This window comes from Toxotes jaculatrix, chromosome 5 (assembly GCF_017976425.1).
Source record: "Toxotes jaculatrix isolate fToxJac2 chromosome 5, fToxJac2.pri, whole genome shotgun sequence".
In the NCBI taxonomy this organism is placed as follows: domain Eukaryota; kingdom Metazoa; phylum Chordata; class Actinopteri; family Toxotidae; genus Toxotes; species Toxotes jaculatrix.
This window is the reverse complement of record NC_054398.1, coordinates 15,047,819-15,063,894: the sequence shown is the minus strand read 5'-3', so window position 1 is coordinate 15,063,894 and position 16,076 is coordinate 15,047,819. Positions and strand designations below refer to the sequence as shown.

The following is a 16,076-nucleotide window of genomic DNA, read 5'->3' as shown; positions in this document are numbered from 1 at the left end:
TCTCGAGGCAATCTGGGTCAGGCTCTGTCACTGCTGATTAAAAAGGGGATTTTTTTTGTCATCCACTGGGGGAGGAGCATGGGGATAAGAGATGGGAGGAGACAAATCATAGATACAGTGGCACCAGCAAGCTGTTACCACAGAAACGGTTGTTTGTTAGACTTTTTTTTTTCCATTACTATTGGATTGAGATGCTTAGTCCTTCCTCTGCTCATGTGCTGGAGGATGCAGCTGTTTCTCTGCTTGGCCGGGTCTTCACACGGATGAAGACTCTGCTGGTCAGCTCCCATCATGCACTTGCCTACACTTAACTGCTCATTTTTTTATTCTGAAAAATGAGCAGTCCTGACCTTGGACAAGGACTTTGCTCAGGAAATACAAATTCACACAGCACCCATGGCTTTACCACAAATCCCAAGCCTCATTGATTGAGTGGTGTGTAAGTGGTTGCTCTGTGGGCTCCTAGGATTACTCAGAAGCATGTTCAGCATTTAATCCCCATATCACTGATGGCAGAGAGTGAGGATAACAGTGCCTAATTGAACGGACAGTGATCAATAGGTGGGCAGTAATTATAATAAAATATTTGATGCAGTCGACTTTTATTTACTCAGCAAACAGAAGTGAGTCTTAACTTTAATCCAGCCATGTCATGCTCCATTTGATAATAGAGTTAAATGTTTTTCCTGCCACAGTACAGCTCGTTTTTCAGTGTTACAGAAACCTTAAAATTGTAAATTGAACTGTTATCCAGTGGGATTTTTTTTATTGTATAATGTGAATCCCCAGTTTTTGGGTTGTTGGCAATAACCAAATACTAATTTATGGTGACTTTTACACGATTCACATTGTGATGATATGATTAAAATAACGTTGTTGTGTTACCAAATAAGTTACTGATGTTTTTAGCCATGTTAGCAATGTGTGAAAACTGACTTTGGTGATCCCCTGACTTTTTCTCTAGCACCACAATGAGGTCAACATTTCAGTTTGTCCAGGTCTTTGGTTAATGACCAAATATCTGCAAAACTAAGGGTTGGTTTATGGTCTGTCCAAACTAGTTCTTCCAACGTGCCGTCTGACCACGTCGAAAATCAAACAATTGTAGATATAAATCCCACTGAATTCCCATCAGCCTTAGGTGTATTTTTGTTTAGTGCTATTTAGCAAACGTTAGCATACTAAGACACTGAACTAAGAGAGTAGACATGGTAAAGTAATGCTTTTGCTAAACAACATGTCAGCATTGTTGTTGCGAGCATGTTAGCTTGCTGGTGTTAGTATTTAGCTAGCATGGCTGTTCTCTCTTCATCTTCTAGTTTTAAATATGTGAAGAGTATGGATATACGAATAGAGATGCATTTCAAATAGTTGGTTTTTGTTTAGGGCCTGGTCCTCACTCAGTAAAATGCCTGTATTCACTAGGCCCTGTGGCAAACAAATATCTCATTGAATATTTTTCACAGTCTTTTTTTTTTTTCTCAGCAAAGATCACTGTAGAAAATATTCACAGGATTCAAAAAGGGATGACTAATTGTGATTTGGTGTTGGTGTCTGTACTCTGTCAAAGATTAGACAATAAGCACAGTGCTTTAGCACAACATTTGCACACGGATATGTGTTTTTGCAGAACAGAGGGAAAAAAATGTCAAATTAATCCTGTCTTATAAATTCCAGTAGTCATAATCTCCCAGTTGAACTTTTATGCATATCATAAAAACAATTTAAGTTCACATGTTCTGAATCTGAACCTGCAGTATCTGAAAAGAGTAGCTAGTGACTGAAGATGTGCAAAGTAATTAAGCTGCTGTAATTGCAGTGTGTCATGTGCCTGTTTAATCAACACTTACTTACATACTGTATTGTCTGCTGTTTATGTGATTTTCAGGTTGCAGCTGTGTGTTGTGAACTCATAGTGTAACAAACAAATGGTGATTGTAGATGTGAGATGAATCTTTGAGTTCTAGTTCTTTAGTTACTTAAAAACGTTGAAGCTAAACCTAAGTAGACTGTAAATTAATTTTTGTGTTTTTTTTCCATTATTTGCCATATTGTGATATCAATGAATATCAGAAAAAAAATAATTTTAATTTCTCTATTCTGATTTCAGCCATATCACCCAGGCTTATGGGTGTTTACTTCTCATTCAGCTTTTTCTCCTCCTCGAAACACCTCCCACATTTGGCCTCGATTTGGCTTGATTCTCCTCTTCCTCAGAATGAAGTGCAGTTAGTGCTCCATTATAGTCGGTGGCGGACATGGTGTTGTACAATCAGCTGTATATTGTGCGCCTGCTTCTCACATGTTCCTGGAGAAAGCAGGGAAACAGGCTGTTGGCATCTCTATCCTGATAATTAGGCCAAGCCACCCGCTGTAGAAGCTGTTACCAGCTGCTGTCAGACAGTCCCAAACCTCTCTGAGCTCCTTGTCTTCAATAGAGCAGCTGCGGCTCTCCAGTGGAGAGACGTATACGCTCTGGTCTTGTGGCCTTTCTCCTCCATGCCCTCATCCTACCACCCAACTGCCCAACAATGGAGACTGTGTGTAGCTCCGTCCCAGCTCCAAGCAAACATCTAAAGCAGTATTACAAACAGATCACTGTAGACAGGCAGAATGACAGGCCTTTGCTCTGTTACATTAACTCCTACCCACTATCTATCCGTCCTTCTGTCTCTCTCTGTCTCTGTGCGTGTGTGTCTTTGTCTCTGCTTCGCTGACCCGGTGTTCACAAGTTGGCAGACTGACCGAGTCCTCTGAGCTTCCAACATCACATCAGTGCCCTGTTTGAAAACATAGCTGCTCTGTTTATGTAATTTTATGGCACAGAAAGACCATCATTATTATTGCAACAGCAGCTGAAGCTTGCATTACTGTAATATTTGAAAATCGTTAGCCTTGCACAGAAAAGACCTGGCACTGTTGACTCATAGAGACAGAGAAGCGTTTATCGTTGTGTTACCAACAATGACGATCAGCTCATTAATTAGGAGTGTGGATTTAAATCCATAGGACATTAAACAAAAACAAATGAACTCCAGACAGTGCAAACTAATACTGATGCCATTTAGGTTAATTAGGGCTTTTACTGCTTCCTGGAATAGTTGAAGTGTGATGACACAAGGTTAATTGGACTCAAAGATTAAGTTACTGCATGTCAGGTTAAAGTAGCCTAATGCTACTGACCTACAAGGTAGAAGAAGAATGTATATACACACAAGAAACGCTTACTACTTCTTTAGAGTAAGAAAGTTTACAGAAAGTAGGATTAGAAACAATACACCTCAACACTTGACAAAAAAAATAATTTGAAAATAATATAAGCAACTATAACTAGCATTAGTATTATAACTAGTATTTTAATGCAGCCTTGCGGGTGCTTTTATTAAATTTGACCAGTTTTTGATAGTCTGGAAAACTCTGAAAGATACTGACCTCTCTTTTTGAACTATCTTGCACTTACCTACTACATAATGTCCTATTTTTTTCTTAAAAACTTGAATATAATGAGTAATTAGTACAAAATTGTGTGAGCCTTTCTTGGGAATATGAGTAATTACTGAGTGAAATCTGAGCTTCCAAGAAATTAGCAGAAAAACACTGGACCTGTAAAATAAAAGCGGCACCGAAATATTGAACTGTTCATGCAAGTGCGAGAAATGGAAAAGTGTGAGGTTGGCAGGTCTTCCTCCATGTGGGAGTTTTGTGAACCTGCCTTGTTTTAATTTAAAGAGTTTGGTTTAGACTAAATGCAACAGATGCTTTTAAAACAATCATTACAACTTTTAATTTCCCTCACGTCCATTTGTTGACCTGACCTTTTCTCTGCATTTATTATCAGGATCTAGTATTTATCTCTAATTAGACGCACCATAAATAAACACACTCATACTGCGTTCTTTCCCCCAAATTTAATAAGCTGGCCTTACTTCGTCTTACATAATGTAAGATGGCCGGACATGGATTTTTTTTTTTGTTTGTTTGGATTAAAAAAAGCATTTATTGCCGTGACAGGACTGTTTCAGAGAACATTTTTTCTTCTTCCCATCCCGAGGCAGTGTATTTTTACTTAAGTGATTTTTCCGTGTATTGTCATCCAAAGAGTCATGGGATGTGGCAGCTCGGTTGTCACAGCCCTTGAATTATAAAACAGGACAGAGATCTGTTGGGCACAGCAGATCTTCAGTCAGCATTTACAGTTTTTTTCTTACATCCGATATAAAACAGTTCATAAGAATTTTGATTATTCAGTTAGTTGTAATGCAGTGGCATTGCAGGTGTCTGCATAAAACAGTGCTGTTTGATGTTAAATTACAGAAGATGATGTAGTAGAACACCAAAGGCATGTACAGTCTTCTCAGTGAAAGTCACTTGATTGTGCTGCTACGTAAAAATAATCTGTTATCAGCAGTCTAGACTTATATCAGGAGTCTGTTAAAATAGGCTGCTGATATGAGGGAGTGAAGCCTTCAGCAAGGCCCGACATTGACCTCCCATTTCAGGCCGCGACCTCTCAGAGGCTTAGATTGAGCCAGAGCTCGGCTTAACATGACAGGGTGTTGAGGGGAAGTGAGCCGCTGAGAAGCCGGTGTGTCGGTCAGCCGTAGCCTGGACGACGCTCTGCAGTAACCCCGCCGCTCATCCTCAGGGTCAAAATGCTAATAGTTTTAAACGTGTCTGTAAGCTGCACTTTTTATATAGCAACCATATGGCCTCAGTGAAACCGGTTCAGCATTCGTCTGCTCCAGTGCAAGTTAGAAGTCACTGTTTTCTATGTTTTGATGTCACATCACAGGCGGACGTGTGCAGAGGGCCAGTTTCAAATTTTAGATGTTTTGACGTAAGCGGAAGTTAAAGTAGGATGATCCTGATGTAATGGCATTTGAATGTGAGTTGAAAGCCTACTTTAAGCTTTGGTGTGTTATTTAGGTCATGGCTGTGTAGAGTCAACAAGGTTACTATAGGGTACAGCTGACCAACAAACCAACCACTGTTTTGTTTTGTTTTTTTCTTTTCTCACTCAATGCAGAGCTGGACCAATAAGTTGGTAGTCAATTAGTTCATCAACACAGAAATTATCACCATCTGTTCATAATTATTTTAGTCCTTTTCTTTGTCATATATGATAATAAATTTTGGGATTTTGTCCATTGATCGAATCTTAATGCATCACACACGCACACACACACACACACAATGTATAATGGTACAGATGTTTGTTCTATAGGGTTTTTACATATACCCTGTACTACTTCCTGACTTCACTGTGAATATTTTTTTCCTTGACAACTCATGTTGACGTTGATACTAAAAGCCACTCAGGTGGGCTGAGGCTCCACTTCCTGGGGTGAGAGCTGCTGTCTAATGCTGTTAGTGCTTACTTATGGATCACTGAAGATTTGGTAGCCATTAATCTCCTCTGTACCTCATCAAAATAGGCTTCACCTTAGAGGCGACTTTTGCATGACTTTTACCTGTTTGTTATTAATCCTGTCGCCGTGAAAGGCACTGACATTGCATAACAGCTATCTGCACAAACTGAAGTTATTCTCTGATCATGCCACTGAGCAAGAGTGCCAGATTAGAGTGTCAGTAGTATTGTCCAAAGATAGGAGAAGTGGTGCCTCAGATAGATATTCTTTAAGAAATGTGAGATAAGAATTTTGTCAGTTCCCCTCAGAGTGCCTGAAGACAAATGACTTTGAGATGGAGATCAGACGTGACAGCAAAAAAAAGTACAATGAAGAAACGGGAAGAGACAAAACTTTACAGAAACTGGACAAGCAGATAAAATACTCCCTGAGTATTTCAAGTTTTATTTTATTCATTTTTCATGAAATTGACACAGTTGGTACTGGTAAACTGAGCACTATGATCATCGTACAATATGTTTAGCAGAGTCTGTCTTTGTTATTAGCAGATTTAACAAACAGTAATTTGAGAACCAGAGAGATTATGTAATGGCTAGCTTGAATAGCTATTTACTTATGAATGGAGTACTAAGACATAAGTTGATGTCACTGTGATAGCACGTAGAAACTGCAAATCCTAGACATTTAGAGATTTTTTTTTTACCTACAATTCACTAGCGTGGAAGATGACGGTTTCTTTTCACACCGTGGTTCGTTTGAGCTGAAATATGAGATGACGTTAGCTGATTGCTAAAGAAACCCGACCACTACACATTTCCTTCTTTGGTTTGTCTTTTCTACACTCTTTAGCCTCCTGCTATAATTATCTGTTGTTGAGAGCGGAGGAAGCGTTTTACCAGAAAGCAAATGGCTAGTTGTAAGGTGTGATGTCTAATCTAAGGTCTGATTTAAGGTGTTGTAGTAAATTGCGTGAATCTTTTTTGTAACTGTCAGTGTGAGTGATGCCAGCCTGCTTCAGTGAACATGCAGGATGTAGCCTGTGCTAGTTCTGACATCTCTGGCCTGTTTGAGTCAGTCCTTCTCCTGAGTCTCTTCAATCATAAAAATGTTTTTTACACTTCAGCACAGAGGAAGTTATGACCTGATGTACAGCAGGGGAGGAAGAGAGGGCTTTTGTTTGAAAGCTCTATAAATCTCATAGTCTTAAAGTTTGTATGCTTACTTTTAAAACAGCCTTAAAATCTTGTGCCTGCTCTATGCAGTTCCTCTGTCCCCAAAACTCCTTTTTGTCCCTGCTCTCGATTCACCTTCTGACATAAATTCACATTTAGGCCCCAGAGGTGGAAAGCTGAGACACTGGGACTTGGCTTTATCTTTAGTAATCATTTAGCTCACTCTCAGTTTCAGTCTGGCCCCACGTAAAAGTGGCACAAGCTGTTGTTTGGCCTCCCACGTCGCAATGTCCCTCTGCTCTTATTTAGCTCAGGGGATTACTGAGCCAACTTGAGCAGGATTAATGGAGGAGGAGAAGGAATTCCCTTTGTACAGTGAGAGCAGGAAATGAACTGAGGACGGTGCAGCTGTACTGCATCTGACATTTTGATTGCCATGAGCTTTTCTGTTTAACCTCACACTGTGTTGGTTTATAATCTCAAACATTTGGTTTACAGGGACAAAAGAGACAAAACGTTGCGACGGGGGGCCTGTTAGCTTTGTGCAGGTCTTTGTATCTGTTTCGAATGGCATTAAATCAGCCTCTAACTTGGTTTCACCTGTCTCCACGTTAATCTCAGGAATGATGTTATGAAGAGTGCAGCCCAGCCTACCAATGTTATCATCTCCTCAGTTGTAGATTAATCCTTGCACAGTGTTTCAGCTCAGCCATTACAAGTCTATAAGATGCAGGTGCTTTTATGAGGTCACATGGTTATGTGGAAATGTGTGAAGATAGGAGGCACATATGATCTACAGTTTGCACAAGATACCAAAACAGCCCTCCATGTTCTTTGAAGGGCATGGGCATTTGTGTATCCAGCGCTTATTTAAAGTCAACTTTCCAAATGGTTGCGTGTAGGTTATGGGATGCATCTGTGGGTTAATTAATATCTGGAAAAGGACAGGCCTCGTGGACAGTAGCTTTCCCAGTCTTTTCTCTCGGTCTCTAAACAAATTAGTGAGAGACAAAAACACTGGAGCCCAGCTTTGTTATTGAATTACATCTGACATGCTCCCCTGAGAGTATAATTCACAGGATCCTAAAAGGCTCAGGCAAACTACAACATGGACAAATTAGTTTGTTTTGTACTTATCTCGGAACAGGGCTGCTGGAAGGGAAAAGGGATTTAGAGGCAGTTTGGAAAAGTAGTGTATTACAAAGATTACCCTCGGCTATGGTCGTGTATTGTCCTTCATGGAGATTTAATGTGCTTAACGTAGATTTTTTCTTTTTAATCCTCTCATGAAAAACCTGAAATGTGCACCATTACAGCTTGTGCAGACACAGTTGTCTTTTTATTTTTGACCTGAGAGCAAGGGTCTCCAACTACATTGACAGTTGGCTATTTGAAATGAGATTAGGAGGAAGCACCAAGGTTGACGAGAAAGAGAAGTTTGTAATAAAAGTAACCAAGCTTGTCAATATGTGCCCAGGGGAATGAAGCCTAGCTCAGATTTATGGTCACATGCCATTTACCTCATCTGCTCTGCTCTTGTACCCACAGGTGTCTACATAGACGAATATATCCAAAGCAAAACACTATAATAACTACGTCATAATTAGTTATATCTCGTGTCAAATCAGTTTGTTAAATTAACATGGCACAAAAGTTTTGTGCCATGTTAATTTAACAAACTGATAGTCAACCACAAAATACCCACACAAATTAACAACTTGACAGCTTGCTTTTTCTGTCTTTAAATAAAGTTAATTGATGATCGTTAATGATCGAGCTTTATGGGTGGATTTCCGTTTGCAGTCGAATCTATCCAAAACATATATATCCAAAAAAGTTTTTGTGCCATGAAATAGTCAACCACATAACACCCACACAAAACTACAACTTAAACAAACAAGATGTGTTAATGATTGAGCTATATGGGTGGATTTCTGTTAACAGTCTTTTTGGTAAGATAAGCTAACCAGCTGCTAGCTATAGCTTAGCTTAGCATGAAGCCTGAACTTTCAGTCTTCATGCTTTAGCTGTTCCCCTCGCTTCCATTTTTTAAGCTAGGCTAATCTTATCCTTCTTTGCATCTAGTCTCTGAAATATAATGAAAAAGCTATTTCCTTAAGTCAGACTGGACAGTTAAAGACAGAACTTTGTGATATTTAAGATCCGGTCTCTCTGTTTGTCCATGTAGCAACTTGTGAAAAAAAAAAATATTTCATTAAGTAGATTAGGTTCTTGTGGAATTGGGGGGGGGGGGGGTGACCATACTGAAGCAGTGTTGTACTTTGATACTTTGATTATGTTTTGACTACAAGATCCAGTTCCTGTTCATGCCAGCTTAATCCCATTGTGAAAGACTCAGCTTGCTGCATTCTTTTCCTCTGCTGGCTTTGACCTTAAGACAAAAAAATAAAAAAGCTATCAAAAATATTTTAATTAATCGTTCATGAGGACATTATCACCAACTTCAAAACCGTACTCGCCCTCCTATCTTGCTCATTTGCAGCAGATTGATAAGGAGGCATGGTCTTTCTTAGATTAGGGATCTCTTCCACATGTGAGACACGCACTGTGGCACAATGTTATCATCAAGGAGACAGCGTTTCTTAAAGCAACTGGGGGAGGGAGGCATTGATCTCAGTGGAAACATTTATCCCCTCCATGGTCCTGGACTTGTGGGCTATTGCTTAGCCGTCATCTCCTGGAAGGTGTTTTCTCTAACTGAATTTCCTCTTTGAGGTTTCCTGTGGTGAAAGTGGTTGTGATGTTGTTGCTATGAGAAGACAACACTCAGTTTCTAAGGAAACACTCAAACCAGCGAGTGCACAGGCCTCATTTGCAACACCACAGGCAAATTTGCTAGTCACACAGCGACTGCAGCCTTGTTTCATGAAAGTGCTGTTAAACTGCACATTTGCACTGTCGTCTAGTAAACACTCCCTGATGTGCCACAACAACACCTTTCTGTGTTGCGTGTGTGTTTTTTTGGCAGGGTATATGAATCCCTCTTTCTGTATACTGTATGCTGGATGTGGTTAAACGCTGTTGTTTCAGTTTGTTTTAAATTGTAATTTCAGTTGTGGCAGTCTTGCTTTCACACTGTTAGCAGAGGAAATTAGCTTTAGCCTGCTACCTCCCTTCTTTACATATTACAAAACCATAGAAGCTAGCAGAAGGAAGCTGTCATGCTCTGACGTCTTGTGAACGCACATCTGTATCTTTGTTCATTTCCGTGCTGGTCCGACTGTTAACCGCAAATATGTTTCAGTTGTGTGAAAAAGAGAACAACACATTATATCCCCATCCCGCTTTGAAAACCCCCTTTCTTTTGTTTCACTCCTCTCCTTGCCTAAATGAGCCTGTTTATACCACTTTATAGGTAGTGAGCCGCACCTAACGAATCTGTGAACCATTTCCTTTATATGAAGGATAAACTATGATGCGAATGAGGCTACAATTATGTGAATGTGTTGACTCCCTTCCTATGTGGGTGGTCAAGGCAGGAAGCAGGCTGTGCATTCACTCTGGGCACTTGCAGAGACATACAGAGCTTAGTCACAGTTTCCACGCTTGTTCATTAAGTGGCTGCTCCTGGCAGTCGAACAACATCTTACTGGAGACGCCGTGCTGATAGCAGCGATGATCAGACCAACCTGCAGCCAGTAAAAAGGGATGTTACTGATGCTGCAAAGTGGGAGGAGGAAGCTGCGTTAGCAGAGAAAATTGTGTTTTATTTTGATGTTAATTCGAAGCTAGCATCGCCAGTTCTTGTGATTGGTCAAACTTAGACGGAGATCTGGTTTGTCATTGTGCGCCAAGATACAGTCCACCACTCTGGTACTGCAGTCTAATAATAACACAAATCACAGGACATACAGACAGGGAGAAATTTGTCTCCCAAATTGAGCTTTGAGTCTTCATTATCTGCCTGCAGTCTGAGTCACAGTGCCAGACTTTCACCCCGCTGACAGCACTCTAATGAGGATTTTTGATCAAGCTCAACATTTTTATCTCCAGCTGCCCACCAGAGCAGACTGGGGCAAAAATCACTGGTTTCTGTTGTCAGGTGTCTTCCTCACAGTGTGTGTTTATGTTTGTTTGTTCAGTGTGTTACCCAGCGAGGGTGAGAAGGCCTAACCATGTGATCATAACGAGCACAGTCACAGTGTGTGCTGCAACCACTGCTGCACTTGCCTTGTGGTTTTAACGGGCTGATTTGATCTTTCATGACAGCCAAAAGGTTTCCCTGTTTGCTGTCGTGCTTCACCCTCTGCCTTCTGGAAAAGCTACATAAAAGCAAGGAAGACTTGCAAGTTAGAAACTCACATTATGTCTCAAACATCACCTGGCCTTTGAATGATGTTGGTTACTTTATAAAATAGGCTCTTTGCTCTTCATTCATGATAAAATGTTGATTTGAAGGTATTAATGCATTTTTAAAATAAAATAACACCTGTCCCAACAGAGCAGGAAGTTTGTCTTTGTCGCACCAGCATCCAGTGATTTTAGTTGGTGATATATGCCGTACAATAGTCATTGCTGTTCTAACAAAATTGTACTGCTTGTTTTTGTCTCTAGAAACATATTTCTGAAAGAGACAGATGAATGAAATTAGACCAAACCAAAGTTGGTATATGCTTGTCCTTTCTGTGCAGGAATCCTCTTTTCTACGCTGGTGTTTGGACCTGCCTGTGGCTTCATCCTTGGCTCCCTCTGCACCAAATTCTATGTGGATGCTATCTTCATAGACACCAGTGAGTTTAATATTTCTCCAGTGTTGCATTATTTCTCTGTGCATGTAGTTTATTGACTTCTGCTGTGCCTCTCCACAGGTAAGCTGGGCATCACTCCAGACGACCCGCGGTGGATCGGGGCCTGGTGGGCAGGCTTCCTCCTGTGCGGTGCCTTACTCTTTTGCTCAGCTCTCTTGATGTTCGGCTTCCCTCAGTCGCTGCCGACCAAGGAGAAAGAGGAGGGGGCAGACAGCGAGCAGGTTATGCTTCCTCCCCCTCTGAATCCAGACTATGAGACTCCAAAGCCCAGCAATGGGGTTGTACGCAACCACGAGCCTGCCAACAGCCCCACCTGCTGTCAGCAACTCAGGGGTGAGCACACAAGATCCACTGCATTACTGAAGTGTTTTTATGAAAGGAACATTCACATCATTCAAATTTCAATTCAGATTTATAATACATATCCTATATTGATTAGTTTAAGAGGAAGAAGTGTTCAGCTCCTTTAATTAAGTAAAAGTGTAAAAATACTCTATCACAAGTAACAATTCTGCAAATTTAAAATTCTATCAGGAAAACGTACTCACACATTTTGCATAGTTTTCCCTGTCTATTTTTTTTATCATGTTTGGTAGTTTAATCTATAAAACGGCATCATATTTTATTGACTTGACACATGTGTGTGTAAAATCATCCAAAGTAGCTTGTCATGTCATCTGTGAAATAAATGCAGTGTAGTTAAAAAGAAAAAAGTATAATGTTTCCTTCTGATATCTGTAATAGTTGTGTCAAGTAGAAGTACTCAAAAAGTACCACAAAAGTACTTGTACTTGAGTAAATGTACTTAGTTGCAGTTTTTCCTCTACTGAAGCTGCTTTCATGTTTTAGAGGTAGAGGCACTCAACATAATGAACATTTGCTGTTACATAGTTAGCTCAGATGTGTCTGTTTTGTACAAATGTAGAAAAAAAAGGAGAAAAATGTTTTTAGAACTCTGCATTTTATCCATTGAGATTTTGTTGGTTTATAATTTATTGGCAAACAAACTTAGGCAAATGAGATCAGAACAGGTGCCAAAAATCACAAAACAAAAAACAACCAAAGAATCCTGTCTGTCCTGCTACAAGTACCCTAGTATATTAATGGTCATCATTCCTTATTATTTCTGTCTGACTAGTGATTCCCAAGGTTACCAAGCACCTCCTGTCGAACCCAGTCTTCACCTGCATCATCCTGGCGGCCTGCATGGAGATCGCTGTTGTGGCTGGCTTTGCAGCCTTTCTGGGGAAATACCTCGAGCAGCAGTTCAACCTCACCACCACCTCAGCTAACCAGCTGTTAGGTTTGTATTCAGAGCAAAGAGGCACAAGCTCACACATGCTTAGTCATGCACTGTAGTTTACCAGCATAATAAACCGGTTTGGGGACATTTTCTTTTTAAGGTATGACAGCTATTCCGTGCGCATGTCTGGGGATCTTCATGGGTGGTTTGCTGGTGAAGAAGCTGAACCTGTCTGCACTGGGAGCTATCCGCATGGCCATGTTGGTCAACCTGATATCCACTGCCTGCTACGTCTCTTTCCTCTTCCTGGGCTGTGACACCGGCCCCGTCGCAGGAGTGACGGTCACGTACGGCAACGAGTAAGAGAGAACCACATTTCTTCATTTTAAGAGGCTTACAAGCCAAAAAGGATCAGCAGAGGGGGATACACTTTAGATGATAATTAACAAACTATAGATGATGTGTAATTATATACTGTTGTACAAACCTGATGATTACAGTGTTTTAATGCCCCAGGTTGTGAAATAAAAGCATTCTTAGCATTTGCGTCCCATCATAAGGACACAGTTATCCTAATAAATTAATATGAGAAGTTAACAACATCATAGCAGTGAAAAGTAACACTGCAGCCAAGGTTAGAGGACTTTACTGAGAGTCTAAAAGTGTAAATAAAAATTCCTATCACTGCTAGTCACAGTAGGCTTACTTTTTATTCTGACAACTTTGTGTCATGTCATCGAGTCCATAAAAAAGATTTTCTATGCAGAAAGTGGCCTTGTGTTGCTGTACAGACTGAATGTGAATTCAGCAGCCTTCACTGGACTAGTCACCAGTCTGACCAAAGAGTTTCAGAGCAAAATTATCATGCAGCTGGTCATTTGTCTTAACTCACTGGTCAACTGTAACTACTTGCTCTTGTTTTACAGACACATTTATTATATTTCATTAGTTAAGATGGATCACCCTCTCTTTATATATATAAATAGACAAACAATAATAATAATAATAATAATATTAATAACAATAACAATAATAATAATAATAGACAAGAAACACAATATATTAGCGCTGATATAGGGTTTAAGTTTTAGTACTTATACCAGAATGATGCTTTGTATAAATGTTGTCTTAACACAATGACTAAACAAACAGATCACATATAAAATAACGAAATAAAATGAGTACAATTATGATTTAAATCAGTAAATGTCTGGTTAACAAAGAAGTAAACAAGACTAACAAGCAGACATTCGGTGCCAGCTTTTAATACTTGACAGGTTTTTTTAATAATTATTTTATTTCATCACAACAATGTTCAAACAACTGTATTATAGGAAAAACAACAGAAATAAAGAAGGGAATAATCAATCCCTCACTTAATATTGTGCACAAGCAAATCAACTTGTGTTGTGTGTTGCGTAGAAACATCAGGCGCCCTCCAGTCCAGATTATATCATCAGAGGCTACTATTGATCCAGAAAGCTGTTGTCATTTTCTTTTATTTTGGTGTTGATCTTCTTCACAGGAAAAACTCAGACAGTTCTTGCGTTAGGGGACGATTTGCATGGATCCATTTAAATAGTATCAATGTTTTTGCCCAACAACAAAAGACACATTTTTGTCTGTACCAAAGAAGTATAAAGGTATGATACCCAGGTTTATTGTTGCCTTTATTTATTTTTTCTTCAATGTGAAAGCAGGATTTTTGTCCATATGGTGGTCATGTAGAAATATTGACTTTTGGTTTTTACTACTTTTCGGTTTGATAGCCTGAACCCAGTCTGCTCCAGCTGCAGGTACAGCTGTGCAGTGCTGTTTCCATGGAGATGTTAAAAGTGAACCAGAGACCCATAGTATCACTGATAAGGGGATTAAAGGGATTTTGTTTGTACCTTGTACAGATAGAGTTGGTACTTACAGTGGGAAAAAATGCTCAGGTTTTTCTGTGTCTTCGTTCAGGACTCTGCGGGTGGGCGAGAAACCTGAAGCTCAGTGCATCAGTCACTGCAACTGCTTCACCTCCTCCATCAGCCCTGTGTGCGGCTCCAACGGTGTCACCTACCTGTCCTCCTGCTTTGCCGGCTGTTCCCGAACAGGGAGGGCTCAAACTACGTCAAATATCTCTCAGGTCTTCACCCTATGATTGCTTTGTGATCACTAAGAGTAATCTCGCATAAGAAAAATGGAATCTACCTGATTGTACTGCAGAGAAACTACCATTTTAATTGCAGATGATGCAAACTTTTCTTTGAAATCATTAAAAATACACGTTTTTTTGTTCAAAGTAAAAAAAAAAAAGAAGTCCCAGTATTTCATAGATCTGTCATCAGCTAGCACTCGCTGGGCAATGAACTGGTACTGTGGCTGCTCTGAGATCAGATGCCGACTGCAGATTAATGTCTCCTGTTTTCAAATCACATGCGGAGAGAATTGCTTTCAGCTCAGCAGTGCAAAATTTCACTATTACTGCTGTCTCACTGCAGTAGTCTTAGCACCAATGTTGTTTTTCTTTTTTAAGTGCAGATCATTTAGTTCCACTGCATTGATACCAGACTTTCGTCTAAGTGTGCACCAGATATAACATGTGTTCCCTGTAATTTCATTCACAGAACCTGACTGGATGTGCTTGTATATCCTCTGAAAACAAATTCGCCACAGCGGTTCCGGGGAAATGTCCGATGCCAGGCTGTCAGGAGGCTTTCCTCATCTTCCTGTGCGTGATCTGCGCCTGCAGCCTGGTCGGAGCCATGGCCCAGACCCCCTCTGTCATCATCCTAATCAGGTATGTGGATATAAACATATGAGGGTGCAGTGTTTGTGAAGAACACATGAACACGTTTGATCATTCACAGAATGCATTTTCAAAATAAAACATAATAATTTATTCTGTCTGTTTCTCTTGGAGGACCGTGAGCCCGGAACTGAAATCATATGCACTTGGAGTGTTGTTTCTTTTGCTACGACTCCTCGGTAAGAACTGTTTAACAGCTTTTATCAGATAACACATTAATTTCAGACACTCTGGGTCTGTACTCACACTTGCAGTACTTGCCACAGTGTGCAGAGGTTTACCAGGCCTCACTGGGACACGCTGAGATAATCTCGCCGCTCACACACATACATGGCTCGATCAGCCTCAGATGCTTTATTGGTTTTGTTTATTTCCACACTGAGAACAAATAAACTGGATTAACCGTACAGCATTACATTACGTACAGGTTAGGATGGTTGGAGTAGAAATGGGGCTAAGAAAATCTAAATCGAGTTATCAAGAAGCACATAGGCATACTGTACGTTAAAGAGACGTAGTGTGATATTATTTTGAAGGATTTCTGTGTTTGGGAAGTGTTATGGGAAAGAACATTTTTCTAACTGACATCACTGACAAAAGGATATTATATTTAATATTTATGTTGACAGTGTCTGATATGAGATATCATGAAGAATAGATTTAGATGTAAAGCAATAACCAGCTGTGGAGGTTCTGCCATAACTGTGTAGTGTTTGGATTTTAATAATAATA

At 40.1% G+C, this 16,076-nt stretch overlaps 1 protein-coding gene across 1 annotated transcript in view; it reads left to right on the top strand.

Annotated features, from left to right (window-relative positions):
* Positions 1-16,076, top strand: part of slco3a1 (solute carrier organic anion transporter family, member 3A1) — a 32,964-nt gene that overhangs the window by 14,489 nt on the left and 2,399 nt on the right. Inside the window, exons 3-9 of the mRNA XM_041038733.1 lie at positions 11,194-11,292; positions 11,371-11,643; positions 12,449-12,613; positions 12,714-12,912; positions 14,513-14,681; positions 15,163-15,335; positions 15,459-15,523. Of these exons, the coding sequence (XP_040894667.1) occupies positions 11,194-11,292; positions 11,371-11,643; positions 12,449-12,613; positions 12,714-12,912; positions 14,513-14,681; positions 15,163-15,335; positions 15,459-15,523 (1,143 nt within the window). The remainder of the gene's footprint in view (positions 1-11,193; positions 11,293-11,370; positions 11,644-12,448; positions 12,614-12,713; positions 12,913-14,512; positions 14,682-15,162; positions 15,336-15,458; positions 15,524-16,076) is intronic.